This window comes from Trachinotus anak, unplaced genomic scaffold, assembly GCF_046630095.1.
Source record: "Trachinotus anak isolate AG129_WGS33_773 ecotype Australia unplaced genomic scaffold, CSIRO_AGI_Tana_v1 ptg000028l, whole genome shotgun sequence".
NCBI classification, from domain to species: domain Eukaryota; kingdom Metazoa; phylum Chordata; class Actinopteri; order Carangiformes; family Carangidae; genus Trachinotus; species Trachinotus anak.
In genome coordinates this window covers 18,096,031-18,117,638 of record NW_027273879.1, presented here as the reverse complement: position 1 = coordinate 18,117,638, position 21,608 = coordinate 18,096,031, and the positions used below count along the sequence as shown (strand labels likewise).

General features: G+C 40.9%; 1 protein-coding gene across 1 annotated transcript in view; it reads left to right on the top strand.

Annotated features, from left to right (window-relative positions):
- Positions 1 to 21,608, top strand: part of cacna1bb (calcium channel, voltage-dependent, N type, alpha 1B subunit, b) — a 178,938-nt gene that overhangs the window by 144,220 nt on the left and 13,110 nt on the right. The window contains exons 35-47 of the mRNA XM_071467009.1: positions 819 to 902; positions 2,699 to 2,815; positions 3,589 to 3,654; positions 5,944 to 6,035; positions 6,180 to 6,330; positions 7,185 to 7,312; positions 10,367 to 10,463; positions 15,241 to 15,346; positions 15,461 to 15,568; positions 16,480 to 16,589; positions 17,259 to 17,443; positions 19,375 to 19,504; positions 19,610 to 19,720. Coding sequence (XP_071323110.1) covers positions 819 to 902; positions 2,699 to 2,815; positions 3,589 to 3,654; positions 5,944 to 6,035; positions 6,180 to 6,330; positions 7,185 to 7,312; positions 10,367 to 10,463; positions 15,241 to 15,346; positions 15,461 to 15,568; positions 16,480 to 16,589; positions 17,259 to 17,443; positions 19,375 to 19,504; positions 19,610 to 19,720 — 1,485 coding nt within the window. The remainder of the gene's footprint in view (positions 1 to 818; positions 903 to 2,698; positions 2,816 to 3,588; positions 3,655 to 5,943; positions 6,036 to 6,179; positions 6,331 to 7,184; positions 7,313 to 10,366; positions 10,464 to 15,240; positions 15,347 to 15,460; positions 15,569 to 16,479; positions 16,590 to 17,258; positions 17,444 to 19,374; positions 19,505 to 19,609; positions 19,721 to 21,608) is intronic.

Here is a 21,608-nt window from a genome sequence, read left to right as displayed (position 1 = left end):
CTGTTGTTTTCATGTTGGTATGCGGTGCCTTTCTTCCACCATAGTCAGTGCTGTGTGTTCTTCCCAGACAATTCAAACGTAGTTTCACTGGCCCACAAAACGTTTTCCCAGTAGTGTTATGGAGTGTCAAGCTGCTCTTTGGCAAACTTCAGGCACAGTGAAGTGTTGTTTCCAGAGAGCAGCAGCCTCCTGCGTGGTGTCGTGGTGGTGCCATGGACATCAGCCTCCGTGCTGCTGCACACACATGCACCATGGCTGGAATATGATAGACTCATGGACAGAGATGTTAACCAGCTCCAGTGATCCCTTTGAGCCTCCAGCTGTTACTCTGGGCTTCTCTCTTTTTTTTTTTTACCTCGCTGATCGTTCTGTGGTTTATAGTCACCTTAGCAGGGGGGGCACTTCAAGGCCGAACAGCCACAGAACTAAATCATCTCCATTTATAGACAGTTTGTCTGACTGTGGACTGATGAAGCCCAAGACTGATGACATCATCAACATAGTTTTTCCAACCTACACTGTGAGACCTACACATCAGTGAAGATCTGACCCTAGTTTAAGACAAATTTATACATAAATGCAGATAATTCCAGAGGTTCACTCACTGTGTCTTGCCACTGTATGAATGTTACTGACTCTCTAATTAACTCTAATGGTTTTGTTAGTATTAAAATATGCAAAAAAGCTGAGTTAGGGTGACTGAAAATAAAAGGTGGTGACCTGTTTAAAGTTTGAAAAATGATAATAGTTCAAAAAGTGGTGAATGCACTGTGTTGTCCAGTGTCCAGTCTGATCTCTGCGTCTTCTTGGTCTGGTAGAACTACCTGAAAGCAGCGTGGAACGTGTTTGACTTTGTCACTGTGCTTGGAAGCATCACGGACATCTTGGTGACGGAGATTAAGGTAAGCAATCATCATTGTCTCCCCCTGGGTTGTGTCCTCAGTGTCATTACACCAGCCAGTCTCCTGTGGGTCACTGTGACACTGAGTAGCAGTCTCAGACTGTAGCAGAGCAGCGTACTGTGATACAGGAGGTAGAGTCAGGAGAAATGTGAACATATTCAATAGTTACGTATATAATGAACATATTTTCCTATTATTTATTCTATCTACTATTTTTTGATTGATTGATGAAATGTTTAGTGTATAAAAAGTCAGAAGAAGTGAAAAATGCCCATCACAAGCCGACATCTTCAACCAGCAGATTAAAAACTAAAGATAAAGATTCTGTATAAAAGCAGAAAATCCTCACAGCTGTCCGATAATTGAAATGTTCAATTTAACGTTTTATCAGTTGATTAACTGACAAAACAATTATTTGACGAATTATTTCCACACTAATTTACATGCAGTCGTCTCATTATAGATGGGCCTTTTTTTCTGTATCTGACTAAAGCGTTGCAGCTTCAGATGGTGGATGTAGAACTCATGCTTTGCTATGCTCTCGTGCTCTCAGTCCTCAAATCAAAAGCTCAGCCGAGCAAACCAAGAGCAGTAATATGAAATCCTGGAAATCGATACATGAAACGAAGGCAGACGCAGGGCAGCGGGAGGAGCATTACTGCCATTACATTTGGAGCATTTAGCTTCTTCTATTGAATTAGAGCAGAAGACAAATAGACAACAGCATTTGATTATGGAGACAGAGGACTGAGGCTGGGCACTGTAGCTTTCTCTGTGGCAAAGTCTGTCTCTCTCTCTTTGTGTGATCATTAGTTCTCTTTTCTCTCTTGCTTTCCTTCTCTGTTTTTCTTTCCCTCTTTTGCTGTTTCCATCTTCTGCTGTGTCTTTCCTGGCGCCTGTGCCCTCACTCTGTCACATCTGACACCTCTAGACGGTAAGTGGCTTTTCTTGTTGGCCGCTGATTTAGTCATTTCCCCCGTCAGTGTGTGATGTTCTCTCCCACAGTCTTAGTTTGAAGTGTCTACCCACTGACTCCTTCGTGTGACATGATATAAAAGAGGTGGACCCATAAAACTGTTAGAAATGTCTGCTTTAACAACGCCACCATCATCCCGAACAATTTGAGTTGCATGAGATCTGACGTTAAAATGTACACTGGAAAAACGTTCACCTGAACCAGTGGTTTCTGTTGTTTGCATCAAGATTTAGAGCTGAGATGAGATCAGTGCACCAGTGTAACAAGGATTTCAGATAGATTACTTCATCTCATCCAGTGGCATGTTGTTGTACTTCTTAGAAATTATGAGCCTAAAAGACTCAGTTACTTTACAGTGGAAGTCAACTTGAATTAGTAAATCTTAGTAAAAAGAAAGTAAAAAAGCATCCGTGCTGGTTGGATTTAGGGAACTGAGGAGAGTCAGAGGAAAAAAAACTGTGACACATTTTGTATGTTCAGGCTTATTTCAGCCTGTTTCATTCCTGTTGTGTCTTTGTTTTTGGTTTAGGTACTTTCTTGCTAATTTGTATTATCTTTCAAAAATAATCCACTGAATTCACTTTAATGTTAATTTTCTGAGATTAATTTAAAAGGACACTTTAGCTGAATGTCTGCAAGAGCAAGTCGCACAAGTTCAGAACGGTCTCAGTTGTGTCACATTCACAGTAACATCTATGTAAAGTTTTCTAGCTTTAGCCAGCATAAGCTACTGGTCATGTCAGACCAGGTAGGGCTGAAGAGACTAAATGTTTAGTTTGGGTTGAACACAACACCTCACAGTCCCTGTTTTCTTTCCCAGGACAAGATGATCAACCTGAGTTTTCTGAGGCTGTTCAGAGCTGCTCGTCTCATCAAGCTGCTGCGGCAGGGCTACACCATCCGCATCCTGCTGTGGACCTTCGTTCAGTCCTTCAAGGTGATGAAACACACACACAGTAACCTAAACAGGCCAGCTTACAGTGTGCGCCTCTGGATAAGTACATAAAACATGTTAGTGAGTAAGTAAGCTGTGCACATGTTTTACAGAAAGAGATTAAAGAAATGTGTAGTTTTGTAGTTAGATTTATGGTTGAGTGAATGGATCTCACACAGAATAGAAGTAGGAGGATAGAAAGCTTGAAAGCAGCAGAGACACACTGCTGAATTCCTCTGTAAGTGTTAAAATCGAACTAAATAGCTCTCAGCAGACAGCACTTTGGATTTTCACACAGTGCCGGTTTGCTCTCTAAATCCCCTGGGACAAGTTGAGTTAAATGCAGAGCGCTGGGGCGCAGCAGAGGGAATTTGTAGCAGCTTTAATGTCAGTGGTGAGAGCTTTTAAGCCCAATGAAAATGGACAGTAGCTGCAGCGTGTTAAAAGGTGGCTATTTAATTACAACAAATGTTCACCTCCTCCACGCAGAGATATAAATAGGTGGTTGAAAGAATCAACCCTGCAGGTCAGGTTGACTGCTCTGTTTCTTAAATACGACTGAAAAATCTTACACAGGCGTGTGTGTGTGTGTGTGTGTGTGTGTGTGTGTGTGTGCACGCACGCCGAGAAAGCGACAGAGATCAAAAGAGCGGCAAAGTGCTGTATGTCCAATGCTTAGAGTAACAGTGTGTGATTGTGTGTGAGAGAGAAGAGAGAATGTGTGGAAATTTGTGGTGACGTGTATCTTTAGGCTGTGTTTATATGTGTGTTTTCAGGCTCTGCCGTATGTCTGCCTGCTCATTGCCATGCTGTTCTTCATCTACGCCATCATTGGGATGCAGGTGAGTTGAGACGTCACCAGCTGCACTCAAGCAGGTCTGAATGTAATCATCTGCAATGTATGCCTCCTAGAGATGTTGCATTTCTCAATGATATAGTCAGCTGTTTATGAGTACAGTTATGTATTTGCACTAGTAATGTCAGTCTCTCATGTTGTTGTCTTTCTCATTACAATATTACAGCTTTTGTTTTGTTTTGCACCATGGTAGATTTTTTTTTTCTTCTTTGCACCGATGTTGTCTCTTCATGTCGTTTCCATTAACCTGTGTAATGCGCAATTTGAAATTGCAAACTTAAAAACAAGTGATGGAAACATGAATTTTGAAAAAACAAAAGATTTTATATATGCTCGCTTCAGGTGGTTTATCAGACTATTCGACAAAGCAGTATTTTGCAAAATTGAAATAGAAACAGTTTTTTTTCGCATTCAATTTGTCGTGGCTGCCTTATCATGCCCCAGGGAGACGGATCCAGCAGAGAGGCAGACTGCTGGAAACCTGTTATCATGTTTAATTGGAAAGATATCATGAGAGGAGAAAACAAAGCTTTATTCACATAACGTCACTCAAAGGAAACACAGACCAAACATAACTGCGTTTTGTCTGCTCTTCTACAAAGTGGCCTCTGTTTTGCACAAAACTGCAGTGGAAACCTGGCTAGTGTCGTTGTTTTTATTTATATGTACTCTTTGTCTTGCACTGGATGTGTGTTCTTTTTGTGCATTTTTTGTGTTTTTAATGTCTACTCTATGTCCTTTAAATCGCTAATTGCTTATAGAATTGAATTGAGCTGAACTGACGACTGTGGACTGTGAGGGCATGTTACAGACTGTGCTTGAGCAGCATCTCCTTGAATCTCCTGTTAGTTTTGTTACACCCACTGCAAGACCACTCAGACCTCTGCCGTTAGTAGCAGTTGCACCTAATCCTCAGCATCTAGTAGCAGTGAGCAGTAAGATGTTTGAAAGTTAGATGAGAAGATCAGAACCCCTCTCGTATCTGACAGACATATTTAACTGACTACTGGTTGAGTCTGTGGCTCAGATATAAGCAGTGTTCACAAAGTGAAAGTATAAGTCACATCTGCACAATATAACTCCAACACAACAGTTTCTGTCAGTCTGGGGTTGATCCACTTTCTTTGTGAGGTCGTAGTTTGTGTTGTTGTGTCAGATTTTGTTTATCGTGACCTGTGCAACACCACAAACATCTGCCTCTAACATCAGCTGATCATCACATCTTTGACTGAGTCTCAGTAAAAATGTAATATTTATAAGCTTCACAAACCGAGTATATATCACAAGAATTGCATGATATTGTACAGATATTTCACTCGGTGGATTTAATGGAGGTTACATACATAAAGGATTACCCGTCCTTATTCCCCTCACAGTGTGTAGGATTATGCTCTTTGTGCTGCAGAAGGAACCAGTTGCTGTTCCTGTGCAGGGTCATGATGCTACATACATATTTGACTGCTGTCAGGTCTCCTGGGCCCAGCAGCCAGGGTTTACAGGGCAGCAGGATGGACGTGCCAACGGCCAAATACATTTTTAAAAAGGAGCCTCTGGTTGTTTTACTGGACACATTGTGGAACCCACTCTCTGTCTCTCTCTCCATTCAGTTTCAATTCAGATCAATGGAGATTTATTAGAATGACATTTGGATTTATTTTAAAACCATTTTGATGAAGCGTGAACATAAGCACAATGACTGTTGAGATAAATAGTAAATAAATACATAGTTTACTGTGAAGAAAAATTAACATGAAAATGGAAACAACCCCCCCCCCCCCCGGGTCAATGAAAACTTGGTTTAAAAGCCAGGTTAAAATCAAAGATCAATAATCATATGTAGGTATTATTTATCAAGAGTTCAAGGGTCAAACTCTGAAACTCTGCATCATCAGGACTGTGGACAGTTACAAAACAACTCAGAAACTCATCAGATTCTGATTCAAAAATCCTGATTGGTGCACAGGAAGTACGTATGTGACATCATGTTTTTCCAGCTGATCCCTGCCCACTACAAGTCAGTGATACATGCAGGGAGAAAAAAACGGCCTACAGAAATCTTTCAAGTGAAGTAACTTTGGAAAGAAGACAGAAAACTGTGTTTTCAGGAGCTGAGTGAGAAAATATGTTTTCAGAGCCTTCAAAGACTTGGGTCTGTGTTCAGGCCTCAGTCTGAGGACTAGTCTCTGTGCTACAGTAGTTTTTTATAAGAGCAGTGTACAGCTTTACAGTTTGGAGTTTGCTTTCATTAACACCACCTACTCTGCTGCTGTCTCAGGTGTTTGGAAACATCGAGCTGATTGAGGAAACGGCCATAAATCACCACAACAACTTCCAGACCTTTTTCCAGGCCTTGACCCTTCTCTTCAGGTAATCCTGCTTCCATATTCCAAAACTTCTTGTACCACAAATAATCCAGTGACAGCTGATAACGCTCCCTGTTGAGCAAGGTTTGCATTCACTCTGTGTACGTGTATGTGTGTGTGCCTTTACTGTGATTTGTGTGTCTTTCAGGAGTGCGACAGGCGAGGCGTGGCATGAGATCATGTTGGCGTGTCTCAGTAACCGACCGTGTGATAAGCTCTCAGGAACTCTGGGGAAGGAGTGTGGAAGTGACTTTGCCTACTTCTACTTCGTCTCCTTCATCTTCCTCTGCTCCTTCCTGGTCAGTATGAAGGAAAACAGAGGCTCGTCCTGTCCGGTCTCATACTGACAGTGACTGACAGAAATGATCAACAACACCTTTAACTTTTTTTTTTTAACTTTGTAAAACTTAGATCATTTTTACTCATCTTTTTTTTTCAATGATCTAAAAACTGATTTTTTTAAAAAGGAGATCAAACTGGTTTAAAATTATTTTAAATTTTCACCCCCAATTCTATGTCCTTATGAACCCAAACATTGTCTTTCCTGCTGTGAGAAGAGCCTGTTTGTAGTTGACAGTAAATAGGGTCATCTCGCATCGAGCATGACTCAAAAAATGCTGCAAGTTAGAGAAAGTAAAGAGAAGAACTGGAAGAAAATGCAAATGAGCTGCTGATGATGTGAGAACCTCAGTGTTTGCATTGTAAATGGAATTTTTAATCAGATCACCTAGATTTTTGTATTACTGACTTTTTTTTAAATACAATGTGGTTGTTTTTTTAATTAAACCCAAATGATAAGGAAAAATGATGATTGATGAATGATTGCTAACAATAGCATAGTGGTATTGTGTTATGATTATGGGGCAGTGGATTTCCACATGCGGTCAGTTCTGAAAAGATGATTATTACATGTAGGAAATTACCCAGAACAGGCAAAAAAACATCAATATAATAAAAATTCTCTACTTATATAATCTCTATTATACAATTTCATGACTACAAGTATTAAGTTGACAATCAACGTAAATCTTCACTTCTTCACTTATCTTCTCATCTTTCTTCTCAGATTAAAATGTTTGGTGTTGTTTCGTGTACAAACACATATTCCTATGTATCATTAATTCATTTTACACACTCTGTTTTCATTCACCAGATGTTGAACCTCTTTGTCGCTGTCATCATGGACAACTTTGAGTACCTGACCAGGGACGCCTCCATTCTGGGGCCCCATCACCTTGATGAATTCATCCGTGTGTGGGCTGAGTACGACCCCGCTGCCTGGTAGGTGCCGTGGCCGCGTGATCTCTGACTAGTACAGTTGTGTCAAATGGGGGGTGTCTCTGGAAGAAACCACACGAAACTCTCAGAATGGCTTCTGAGTTCCAGCAGGATGACTCTGTGACGTGGAAGTGGAAAAATCCCATCTTAGCAGCGGTGGGTGAATGACATTAAGCCTGAGCCCGGGGTGCTGGCTGAGGCTGGTGACGAGCCCCCTGTCGGCCGGACTGATGCATGTAAATCCAGCGTTCCGCTCGGCGTCCACTCAGCCCTCCTCGCTGCTAAGCTCCAAAGCTCCTCAGTCTGTCACAGTGGTGTGAAGAGAAACGATTTCTATGCCTCCAACAAGGGAATCCAGGTTTATGTCAGTGCCCTCTCTGCCCCTTACACCCACACTGTTTAACTTGACTGAGGCACAATGCAAGTTTTGAGTGAGACAGTGTCTCAGATTATGTAAGGCTCATTAAGTTTTAACGAAGGCTTTGCAGGAGCCTTGTCAGTGAGTCAGGACTCCAGGAGAGGTGTGAGATGTGAAATTGCCATCACCTAACAGACAAAATGGGGGAGGAATTATTATTTATACTCTTGAATATAAATGAGCTGCTGTCAGAGGTCTCTACAGTAACATTCAACATATTTCCAAGTGCTTTAACTCCTCATTATGTCAGACAGGAGCAGAGAATGTATTTAAAGCTCATCGTTCTCAGTTTTTATTGGTCGTCACAGATTCTTGTTTGAACTGGACCTTCACACATGAAAATGTTTTTGTGCTATAACCGCCTCAGTTTACAGTAAACACAAGGGCGTAGCCATGTCCTAATCTTTCCTGGGAACTTTGGTGTTTTGGAGGGAAGTTTACATTCCACAGTTAAGCATTTACATATTTTACATAACCTGGGATACTACCAGAATTTTATTCCTGACATTGTGGAGTGAGCTTTGAAACTGCATTTATACCTTCACTTTGGGAAATTAAGAAAATAAAAGGTACAGAAAATTCAATTAAACAGAAATCAAATATGAGAGGAAAAAATGCAGCAGAGCTGGTGATTATTTGCCAACAATGATCTGCAAATGAAATGTTTTGATATTGAAAATGAGCACCAACAAATTTACACATTTAGTCAGAGAATAAAACCGGAAAAGCAGGGTTCTTCATGCTGCTGCTTCCTGATATTCTCCTGACTGTTAACGCCCTCTGACGGATGATAGAATATTTTAGATGTGATGAAATATCCTGTGACCTAACCTCTTGAACATGTCTCATCTTTTTCAGCGGGAGGATATGCTATCAGGATATGTACAAATTGTTGCGTTTTATCTCACCTCCTCTGGGCCTGGGGAAGAAGTGCCCTAACAGGGTGGCTTATAAGGTTTGCACTCCCACACAGTCCTTTTGTTTTCAAAGGGACTGTGAATGTCTGTTCTCATTCCCTGTGGTGCCAGAGAATGACCTGACCACACACGCACACAAACATGCATCGATCCTCCACTAACCAGCTGGCAGGTAACCATGGCGAGTGCAGGAAACAATGCCCCAAGTCAGGCTCAAACAAACGGCATCACATGCGATGTCTAACGTTGCTTCTAAACACAGGAGTGAAAGAGGAGTGGGTAGTGAAGAGAGAGCATTGTGTGCTTTGTTTCCACTGTGGTTACTGCTGATGGCTCTTAGCATGCAGAAACAGAGGGCATCTTAAAGGAATATTCCACCAAAACCTTTTCAGTCTATCGTTTGAGGCGGCTCTGAGAAGTTCGTAGCTGCTCTTTTCTAGAGGGATGACAGCTGTTGTAAGATTGGGTCGTGGTGGATTCCAGTGGCCCAGAGTCGTGGCAAAAAAGAGAAAGAAAGGAAACACTGAAACATCCACTTCTCATACGGCTCCCGCAGGATAATCCACTTTTCCCCTGTTGACCAGTATGTTCAGTACATTCCTAAAGCTTTCTTTCTGACTGTAGAACAACAGCTATGGAAGAACATAATAGAGCTTGTAAAAACTGAGGTTTAAAAACAGAAGGACAATATCACAGGGACTGAGCTAAAGCTCTTTATTTAAGAGCTAGCTACATATATGAACTCATTCAGCTGATTTTGATGTTGACCCTCAGGTTAAAGACCTAAGGTTAAAACGAACTCACGAATAATCTGTAAAATAAGGTCAATATATATTTATTATTATATTGAGATAACGGGATAATATCTCAAGAAAAACAAAAAATCATTTCACCTGATAATATTTTATTATCTCGGAATAACAAAATTAGTTTTCTCGAAATAATGGGATAAAAAAAGGTTCACTGGGTGACCCAGTAGCCGAGTGGTTAGGGCGAATACCACATGAGGCCAGATGCTCTTAGCATTGGAGCAGTTGTCTCTACTGTCCTATCAAATAAAGGCACAAAAGCATAAAGGCCCCCGCCCAAAAAAAAAAAAAAAATGCAACTATGGCCTTTCTTGACTTGAAATCTTGGTCATTTTTAGTTTCTGTGACCCTCAAAATATTCTCCATTGTTTTAGCTGAATGACAGTGTGTAGGGTTTGGGTTAGTATTTTTGGTCTCAAGGACATTGCATTACCTGCAATGCTTGTGGGCGTCACATAATGTTATTATAATATTAATATGCTACTAACTTTTAAGAGCCAACTTTCAAGCCTACAGGTGATGGGTGTTTGATACTCAAAAAGATTTTTGGTGGTGTACTCCTTTAACATAAAATGCACTCTCATTCCTAAGTGCATATCTTCCACCAGGATCCCTCCATCCAGCATCTCTGTACAGGGAATCCTCCGGAGCATCCTCTCCTCCTTCTTCCTCTGGGATCCATTCCTGAATCTGTAAATCCAGCAAGGATGGCATTCCAGATCATCATATCCTGGAAATCTTATTAACAAGGATTTCTGTGTCTCCCTCTTTTTTCTCTCCCATTCTCTCTTTTGGATTTTGCCACTTTCTGTTATGATGCAATGTCCCCTACTCCTTTTAATCCCTTCACCTCCTCATCTGGGAAATCCTCATCCCTCCTTCCATGGCCTCCCACCACCTTTACCCCGGGAAGCGGCCGCATGACTTACCGCGATATGTACAAGATGCTTCGTGACATGTCCCCTCCACTAGGTTTGGGAAAGAAATGTCCGCCCCGCATCGCCTATAAGGTAGAATCACTCCTTCCTCGTTCCTCCTCCTGCCTCCTGCAGTCACTGCTGGTTCCCTGCTTCCACCTGTCAAACATCTTCAGGCTTCTGTCAGTGTGTTGCAGTCAATATCTTCTGGCCTGCTGCTGTGTTGTTCTTTCTTTTCATCCATGAAGCTCTGTGGTCTTTTCCTGCTCTGTCTGCTGTAGGGCTGTATAACACTAATAATCGAAAATAGATCAGAGAGCTGAGTAAAACCATAATATTCAGTTATCTTGTTGAGAAAATGAGAAAATAAGAGGTGGTGGTTCTCAAAACAACAACAGCAGCTGCTGGTACAAAGAAAGAAAAAGGATGTTACCTCTGTTTGGTAGTTAAAGCTGCAGTAGTAAATATGCTTTACAGAAATATTGAACCAAATGACCTTGTATATTGTGAAATGGGTCATTTATGATATGTTGGACCCACACAGAATGAACTCTGAAGCCCCACTGAGCTCTACTTTTAGCCTCTTTTAGGTACATGTTTTGGTTTTATGATGGTCTCAGTGCTGTCACCAACACCTAGTGGATCCCCTAGAAGCTAAAGAACCAGGTATTATTTCTCAGGCGTGTCCAAACCTCTGTGATTCGCTCAAATAGCTTTCCCAATGCAAACCTTAGGGTTAGAAATCTTTCTTCTTAACCTGTTACCCAGCATCTCACAGATGTCTGCAGTCTGTCTGAAATGATCAAATATTTGCTTGGGGGTATACCAATTTTTTCGCAGACTCTGCCATGTTCTGCTCTGGCCTGCCATAGGCTCATGCAGTGCACTTAACATATATACAGCAAAGAAAGAGAGCAGAGTGGATTTAAAACATTGGTCTTACCCCAGGCACTTGTTTTATTATTCTGAGCTGACTGTAGACATCTGCTAGATCAAGAAAATACCTTTGAAGATGCAGCCCGCTGGATACCTGGGGGAAAAAAAGCTTTTTGTTTTTCTAGCACACTTTGGGAAGAGCTTTAGGGATGGCAACATCATGAAACTTTGTAGACACTCTCATGGTCCATAGGGGACCATAGGGGAATGGTACTGACTTGATCCCCTGACTTTTCATCTAGCACCACCATGAGGTGACATTTTTTAGGTCAGAGTGAGAGGTCTTGACAACTACTGGATGGATTGCATGGACTTTTGGTGCAGACATTCATGTTCCCCTGAGGATAAATTGTTACAACTTTGGTGACCCCAAAATTTTTCATGGCACCATCATCAGGTCAAGATTTCACTTTGTCAGATACTTTGGTTTATGACCAAATATTTTTAAAAACTACTGCCGTTAGCTTAGACCTGGGCTTCCCATCAGCCTCCAACATTGTGCCCAGTGCTAATTAGCAAATGTTAGCGTGCTAACATGGTAAATTATAATGTTGAACATGGTAAACATCACTGTCTAAACATCAGCATGCTTACACTGTCCGTGTGAGCAAGTTTGCATTCTGATGTTAGCATTTAGCTAAATGCATCACTGTGTCTAGCGATGCTAAGTACAGCCTAGCATGGTTGCATTCTTGTTTCCCCTAAGGTTTGCTTCAGGAACACTATCTGACTGAATCATGCAGCAACACATGATATACTGAGTTCACAAATGGGGCCAGAGGAGCTAAAAGGAGAGTGAATAATTGACTTCTCACAGATTTATCACGCAGAATAGAAATGCAGCTCCAAATGGAAATTGCTTGGTGTCAACTGGATGTCTAAATATGTAACAGCTCGCAAATGTGTCAACTTTTTATTGATCTTGGCCAAAATTTAATCATTGTAGCTGCGGGATCTCTCACAAATACAAACAGATCACAGTAGTTTATGGTTAGATGACTTCTTGATTCAGATTCTAATCAGGACTTACTGAGGGATTTCTCTATTCGACAAGATGAGCCATTTAAGGCCATTTTCACCATGTTCTCATCAGCTCATTCAGTGACGTGAATCAAAATGACACGTGTCCCATGATTATGTGTAAGACTTGTATACGCGTCAAGTGGGAGTTACCTATACAGTTCAACAATCCTCAGGTAGCCCCCATGCCAGCTGCTTACCTCTTAGCATGCAGACTTAATGTGAGTGGTTCCAGTGCATGCACAGCTGTCGAAATGAATCACGTTTAAAACAGCCCTGCCCTTGCCCCAGTTAAAAATGTCTGGGTCTGACGCGGTGGCATCTCCAAATATAACTCCTGTTTTTGTGAATCGACAGGGAAAGACATGAACAAAGACAGAGAGAGAGCAGCGGTGCACTGTAGAGCTTATTTCCACCCATGCCTATTTTTCTTTGCCATTGATCATGCTCCTTGTTAACTTCCCTGCCTAATGAACACATCCTCCCCTGATAGTCACCTGTCAGCCTCTAGTTTCCAGTGTTATATTCTGTCTTCAGGCTAAGCTTCATTCTCTCCTTTGAATGATCTTTCTTTCACCAAGTCTAGAGATTTCTAGCCTCTCTTTCCCATCTTATAACTGCAGTGTGTACCTTTGTGTGTGTGTGTGTGTGTGTGTGTGTGTGTGTGTGTGTGTGTGTGTGTGTGTGTGTGTGTGTGTGCATATTAAGTCTTTGTCTCAAGAATGTGTCCCCAGCATATGTGATTTGAAGGCATCTTTCTGTCTCTGTTTGTTTGTTGCTCACGTCTGCTCTCTGTTTCTCCATCTGCAAGTCTTAACATTTGTACATGTTTTCCAGTAAAGGCTCTAACTCCCCCTCTCTCCTCTGTTCCTCGCCTCACATCGCTCCATTTCTTCTTATGTATTGTTATGATCCCAGAGAGAATACACTTTCTCTTTTTCCTCTCACTCTCTCTTTCTTCGCTCTGTTTGAATCAAATGGGAACCATCAGCTGCAGTTTTTTCTTTTTTTCACAAATGTTTCTGATGTTTCCTTTTAGCTCTTGACTTTTTTTTAAATTAAAAGTTCCAGTACATGTCTGTGCCTCCCTCCAGCCTCACTGTGAATGTGTCGCACTAATTCAAGCATGTGTGTGTGTATGAATCACTTCATTGCATCCTGCAGTGGTACATGGCATGGATTTATCAGTTTCGACTTTCTACAGTCGAAGCCTGATGAATTTTTAAGTTTCATAACATTCTGTAAAAGCAAAAGTAGTGATGAATTAATAATAACTCAGCCTCTCTGCTGCCTAGTATCTGGTACTAATAATTACTGCAGCAATGTTAGGCAAATAACTGTTGTAACTTTAACTTAACCAATTCATCATTTACACTATAAAATATCAGAAAATAGTTACATTATGGATCATGCTGACTTTTTAAAATTGCTTCTTTTGTCCAACTAACGTTTGAAAATGCAAAGACATTACATTTGCGATGACATACAACCGAAAAAACAACAAATGGTCACATTGGAGAAGCAGATATTCTTGCTTGATAAATGACTTGAACTATTAATCCTTTAAATAAATTGTTGTCAGTTACTTGTTTGACTCTTTGGTTAAGTGACTTTTATTTTCACCAGTCTTTTCTTGGTTCTGGTGCAGTGACCTACTTTATTCTGTCTTCATTCAAGTTTTCCAGGAAACTATTGAAACAAGGTCACTGGAAGTAACTCGTCAAATTTAAATATCTTATTGGCACTGGTATTTTGTTTTTTCATTGTAGTCAGAAACGATTTGCTGAAAGGGTTAGGGTTAGTTTACCTTGATGCTGTACTCACATTATCTTGGACACATCATCAACAATAACCCTGCACACGACTGCCATGTTAAAGATGCACACCTGATTGGTCTGACTCAGACTGATGAAGCTTCATATGAGCTTCAGTTGAACTTAAGAATCCATGTTTGCACTGAGAGGATATAACTTTTACTGTGCAGCCTCACTACAGTGGAGTATCTTTACAGCCAGTACAGAGAGGAGGAATGATTACAGCGAGCAATAACTCTTTCACTACAAATGTGGCATGAATATTGCATCAAGATCAAGTCTGTACTTTGCAGCTTGGTGGATAGTTGTCTGTCTCATTCCACAGCTGTGTGTCCAGCAGCAACCTGTCTTTTCTCTGCAGGTGTTGTTTAAAGTAATTATGTTCAGAGTGAAGGAAGTGCTGCTGCATGCTTCCAGCAGCACCGAGAGTTTAGCATGTTCACAGAGCTCACAGTGCTCAGCATCACAAGTGGATTTGTAGTCGTGTCATTGGAGCAGCAGCAGCAACAGCACAGACCGCCTCGCATTCATCTGTTTAGTGCTTAGAGAGACTGTGGTGGACTCAGAGGCTGAGGCCTTTGACTGGACTGAAACAGTTCATTAGCCAATCAGTGAATCTTTCGGTAGAAAATTAACAATTGATAACAATAATCCTGATTGGTCTATTAGATCATTTATCATGAAGACTGCCAAACATTCAATGATTCCAGCTTCTTCAATGTGAGGATTTGATGCTTTTCTCTCTTTTTTATCTGCTGTGACTGGAAATCTTGAGCCATTTTCTGATAGACAGAATCATCAATGAGGTCACCAGAAAAATAATCAAAGGATAAATGAATATTGGGGATAATCATTATTTACAGTCCCAGCATGTGACAGTGGAGCTTTTTTACCAGTTGTTTTATGTTGCTGGTAAAGGTCATATTTATGCTCGACTGTATTCATTATTATTTATTATTTAATTATTTATTATTAAGCTTCTTTTGCCTGGCTGTGAAGTAGAATTAATTGAACGTGTAGTTACATCCTCAATCCATCTGAGCTGTTGATTATTTGTTCCTGGTTCATGGCCCCTCCTCTCTTACTTCCGTTCCTCTCAGCGATTGGTGAAGATGAACATGCCCATTGCAGATGACAACACAGTGCATTTCACCTCCACGCTGATGGCCCTGATTCGCACAGCCCTGGAGATCAAACTGGCATCTGGTGAGAGACTAAAACTACAAAATCCAGAATCCCTTGCGGCTTGGTTGTTAATGTGAATACTGGTGATCGCTGTGGCGCAGATTTGATGTGACATGTTTGTGGGTGCGTCCCCAGGGGTCCTGGCACAGCGTTTGTGCGACGCTGACCTGAAGAGGGAGCTAAACCGAGTCTGGCCCAACCTGTCGCAGAAGACTGTCGAGCTGCTGGTGACGCCACATAAAGGTGAGCCACTTCCTGTCTGGGTTTTACTGGGATCTATCAAAAACAAGTTGTTTGCTGGTCACTTGACATCTTCTTGTTTGTTTTTCTGAAATCATCGTTTGGTTTTTGTCTTTTTCTTCTCTTTCCTCTATAAATGGCTTTGCACTGCAAAAGTGTCCTTTGCTCGTCATTCTTCTTTGTTGGAGAAGTCAATTTTTTTCCAGTAACAAAATAACTTTCTTAAAGAATTTTCTAGATTCAAGTTTTTTGTTTTCTTTTAGTGCTTTGATCTGTCTCATTCTGCTTTCTTTTAAGACACAGACACTCTTTCAAAAGCATTTCTTGAAACAAGGTGTTTTGTAGTTGAAACAAGTTGAAAGAATTATACTACACTGGCACTGGTTTAATTAATACAATTTAATACTGGTTTAATGAAAAAAAATAGTGTTAAGATTTAATAATAGACTAAAATTATTTGGAAAGATGGAGCTTTTTCTCTGTTTTTTACCTGTTTTTGAGCCTTAGTTTCTCAAAACAAGTCAAAGAGTGTGTACAGTCTGTTGTGAGATCATTTCAGCTTATGTCTATTAAAAATCAACACATTTCACTGATTGTCTAGAATCTAGAGAATTATGACTTGCAGTGATATAAATCATTGTGTTGTCTTTCTGGATGTTAACACTCATCTGTTAAATCAAGATTAAACATGTGAGTGATTAATAATAGATCAGCTACAGCAGAAAATGCACAGATGTCTTGATAAGATGCAGATCTTTTGCAGAGTGGTCCTTCGCTTGCTGTTTTTCCAGCACAGCTCAGTTCACACCCACACTGGTCAGGCTCATACTGTTCATGTCTCCTGCTCTGAGCTGTGGCACCATCTACTGCTGTGATGGAGGAACTGTGTCTCCCTCTGCTCTCTCCCCCTCTAGACAATGAGCTGACTGTGGGGAAGGTCTACGCAGCTCTCATGATCTTTGATTACTACAAGCAGAATCGTGCCAAGAGACTCCAGCAGCAGAATCCTTCAGGAGGAACTCAGGTACAGCGTGTTCGCGAACTGTCCCTGTAAAGAGCTCAGCAGTCGTTTAGGCTCCAACGAACTCTGGACCTCAGTGTGTGGGATAATCCTGTGTTTTGGGATTGTTTTAAGTGAAAACTAATTTCCACTAGTTGTTAAAGAAGACTTAAAATGAAATCCTACACTTAATAAAACACAAATTATCTTGTTTTTAGCAGCACTTAGCATTTTTTTTTTTACTAAAAAATTTTAATAAACTTTCTAGCATAGGATTTTTTTTCAGTCTCTTAGTCATAACCTCTCACTGAAAACCATGTGTTTCTAATGGTAGATATAGAACATTTAAAACACATCTACCAGTGGAGTGAGATCATTTTACTTGTTTTATATATAAATATGTAACAATGTGAACCCATCTCAAGAGATTCTAATATTATTTTTCTTTTTGTTTATACAAAATAAATCATGAAGGATGAATATGAGACAAAAAACTAACAACACAGATCATTTTTATTCATTTACTGTTTAATTATCAATGATATTTGACCTTTACAGAGATGGTAGAAGATATAAACTGATTTGATGCTCTTTATATATTATATACACATCATTCTGCTGCAGCCAAAATCAAATAGTCAATGTCACTTTAATGACTCTGTTTGTGACGACTGCTGTTGATCTGTTCTGCAGAGTAAACTGGGGGCGTTGTTCCGTCCTGTGCTGCCCTTCACTCACATACAGGAAGTAGAACCACCAATCTGCAGCCCCAAACAGCCCTTCCCACCCCTGCCTGAACAAGAAGCTAAGCCAGAGGCCCAGCCCACCACCACCACCGCCACCGCCACAGCCACCACCTCAATAAGCAGGGACATAATGTGAGTAAAAATGTCACAACCACAGTATTATATCACTGTGTCCATTTGGTATATTCACCCACTATATAAGTTTCCTCTCATTCATGAGGACTCAAGGATGAACTAACAAGATTTTGGTGTTGAAAGGTCAAAGGTCAAGGTCACAGTGACCTCAGAACATGGTTTTGGCCTTGTGATATACCACTGTAATGGCTTGAGGCAATTTCTTCAAATTGATTAGTTTTGGTGGTCAAAGGTCAAAGGTCACTGTGACTCTGGATAAACAGGGATGTAATCTGAAACTAGTCTGAGTAGTGGAGCCATACAACCACGAGGCGGTAACTCCAGTTTCCATTATGTCTTTAACATTACATTACATGACTGAACAATAATTTAGAATATACCTTTGTGCAAAGTAATTTGCTGTAAGTATATTCAAATCTCACAGAGACAAGACATATGTCATAAAAGAGAGACTTCAGTGAGGAATTGTTTGCACTGCTGTGGGGCCAGAGCAGAGAGGAGTTGTAGACATAGTTCCCTTCACTGCCCTGAAGCACCGGCTGCTGCAGGGAGCCAGTGGAGTGAACAGAGGTTGAACACCAGGTAAGCAAGTGGACTAGCTGCAGAAGTCTGGTGGCAAACACGGGGGCTCCGGCGAGGAGGGAGATGACAGGCGCCTGGATGAGCGGATCCTTCTGATGTTGTGCAGGAACAATCTACAAGAGCAGGTTACTGCTGGGATGTTTGCTGAAAACCAGGGTCACACTCAGGTTCTTTGCTGCCTGAGTTGGCATCAGCACAGGACTGTCAGTATGGAGGCATTCCTTCCCCTGGAGGAGAACAAGCTCAGTCTTATCCAGGTTGAGCTTTAGTTGGTGGCTCTGAGATGTCTGACTGTGGAAATAACAAACCTGGTGTCGTCAGCACAGCAGTGGTATAAAGCTATTCTAACGAAACACTACAACCACAATAACAATCTGGACTGAACCAAAAACAGCACTACAGTGATAACTTTAATTGTTTGAATGTATCATTGTAAACTGATGTGTCTTAAAGGACCATTCCACTGATTTTATACAAATCATGGCATTGCCTCAATGTGTAAGTGAGGAAGGTTTCACAAAGTTTGATTTTGACTGGCTTAGAGCTAACTGCCAGTCAGGCTTCAGAAAGACGTCGAATCATCTGAATTCATCCGAATTCATCCGAATTTTTGACCATCTTTGAGTGATAGTTCAGGTTATTTGACGTGGGGTTGTGTGAGGTAGTCATGCATAGTCAGTGTGTTACCTGCAGTGGATTCAGATGAACGTGCTGCCAGTTTAGAGGAGCAGCCGGGAGCACTGGCGCAGAAGCTGAGTGATGTGCTGCTGTGGACGGGGTCAGTAGAAAAAAACTCACAAGCGCACCTATGGCATGCACTGTATTGTGCCGTAACCGCAGGTCAGCTGAGTGAATCAGAAACAGCTAGACTTCACTTTCTTTTGACAGGAAGATAAAGCGTACATTTAAATGGATATTGGATTGTTTCAAGGGGCGTCTTTTCAACAGATTTTTTTTTCTGCTGGCCCCGTGCACAGCAGCACATCGCTCTGCTAGTGTGCTGGTGTGTCTTTGCTGCCTCTCCGTACTGGCAGCACACTGATCTGAATCTGCTGCAGGTAACACACTGACTATGCATGACTACCTCACACAACCAGAAACCTCAGCACAGTGCAGACCTGCAGCAGAGCTGAGATGCTGCAGCTTCTTAATGGTGCAGAGCTCAGTGCTTTTACTATCTCAGTCTCTTTGTGAAACTGTCTTATCTGCATTAGACCAATGTATGAGCGAAACTAAAACTGGTCTAATACTAATAAAAAAATCTGTCTAAAATATCTTTGTGAAACTGGCCACAGTCTGTATTACAGCCAGTATTACAGCCTGTACTCTTGAATGTCTGTATGCAGATTAAACCAGAGGAGTGCCATAAAACACTCCCAGTCTGGAGATGTTTCTCAGGCAGCACAGAGGCCCAAGGGCCGGAGGAAACTACAGAGGGGCCAGTCAGAAGATGTGCAATATTCCATCAGACCCCAGGTATGAAAACACCAAGAAAAGTCAATGTTATTTTATAATCTAACTCTTTGTGAAGTCTGTCACCTCTGTCGTCTCCACATATGCTTCCTCTTCTTCTTCTTTCAGGAATTGGTTGAGCTGAAACAGGTGGAGAACATTTCAGATACGGAGGGATATCCCAGCCTGGAAGGCCACTTCAGAGCAGCGTCTCTGCCCCGACTCAATGCTGAGTACTACGTAAGCTCTTCAGTGCTCATCATGCCACGCTTCTTTTTTTTTATGCAGCTCACAGACAAAAGATCTCTTTGGTTCATTCACAGTTGTTTTCTTTGAGCTGCATCCTTGTGATATTATCAGGTTTGGAAAATGCAGACACTGTGGATACCCTCAGATTTTTCTTTGATGAAATAATCAAACACATGGCTGAGGTAGGAGACAGGGGAAAGGGCTGAGAAAGGCTGATGGGAAGCTGCGTGGTAGCCAGTTAGTGAAAGCAGCCGCGAGCTAACTGAAGCAAAATCACTCTCTGTCAGTCAGCATCAGTTCATCCTGCTGACACTGACCTCTGCAGTCTGTTTGTCATCTTTACTGAGGAGGAAATTCAGGATAGAGATGGACACAGCAAAATGGATGATTAATAGTCGATTAATAGACTCGGAAAGTTCATAATTTACCGATGCATACAAACTGAACGCTACATTTTAGACAGCAACAGCAAAACAATCCTCTATAACTATGCAGACTGACCACTATTTCCACCTCACTTTGATCTTGACTGATTATTACTTCCTTATCAGAAACCTAAATCCCCGCCTCTGTCTGGTTGGTGATACAGTCTCCAGACTAAAGCCATATGCTGGATACAACTGCCAGTTTTTAGTATTTTACAAAATAGGGTACAATTAATCAAAATATAATCAAAACTGCAGTATGTCCAAGTGCTACATCCAAATTACTGGAACTGCAGGTTTTTTTTTGTGTCACAACAGCCCAGAAATGGAGCAGTGTGGTGCTACAGAGACGCCTCAGCCTACAGGTCATATTCTCCAAATGTAAGGGAACATGCTTTATAAATACAAGACCCAACAAAAATCACATCATCTATATCTTTTGCAATCAGAATATCTGCAATATTGGCTCTAAACAATAAATAAAACAAGAAATAAACACTGAATAACAAACAAAGCAGCAGCAGCAGATGTGCTGGGCTAAAAAACTCAAAATCAAATTTACAGACATGCAGTTTTAAACATTTAAATCTAAACCCTGTCGTCTGTGCTGTTTTACAACCTTCAGATGACGCTTCAACATTTTTGTAAATATGCTCACTTCACTTTCACAGAGTTACATGAGAAGATTGATACCACCCTGTGTCTATGTGTTAACTACGGAGCTGCAGCTCGGAGGCAAATTGAAAGAAATAGTGTCTGCACTAAACTCTCCCTAAAACTAGAATTTCTCTTTGTGTACAGACTAAACAGATCCAACATGTCTAGAGATGCTGTAGATTTAAACTTTGAACAGCTGTTTCTCAAGTTTCTGTAATTCAAATACTTGGAAAAACACCAGAGATCCACAGTATTTGTCTTGTCCACAATTCCTGATTGCTCTGGTCAGACAGTTCAGACGATTTATTCAGCCCTTTCATATTTTGCATTAAGATAGTAACTAATTTAAGTATTCATTAAAATATTTAACATACTAACCTGATCATGCAAATACAACATGGGGGCAACTACTGTAAGTGTAAGTTAAATTTCTTGTTTTCAAAATGTTTAAAGTGTATTTGGTTTACTTACCAGTGTAATTCTTATAAAAGTTCATATTATCATTCATCTTTACATTTCATACAATATTCCCATTTACCTACAGTACAATAGGATCTAACTAACAGCTGAGTTTTGCATAACTTCAATAATCCTTTTATTTCTATGAATTTCACTTGTCATTCATTTTTCAAAATGTTCACTTTTTACAGTAGCTGCTCTTGTCTGCTGCATATAGATTTCATGTCAAATAATTTTTCTGCCCATCATGTCTGTGTTTCCTGGATTGTAGCACCTCTCTGATCTTGTCTGTTTAGCTTCACTGTGTATCTGCCTCTGTGTCTTTGTATGTCTCTGTC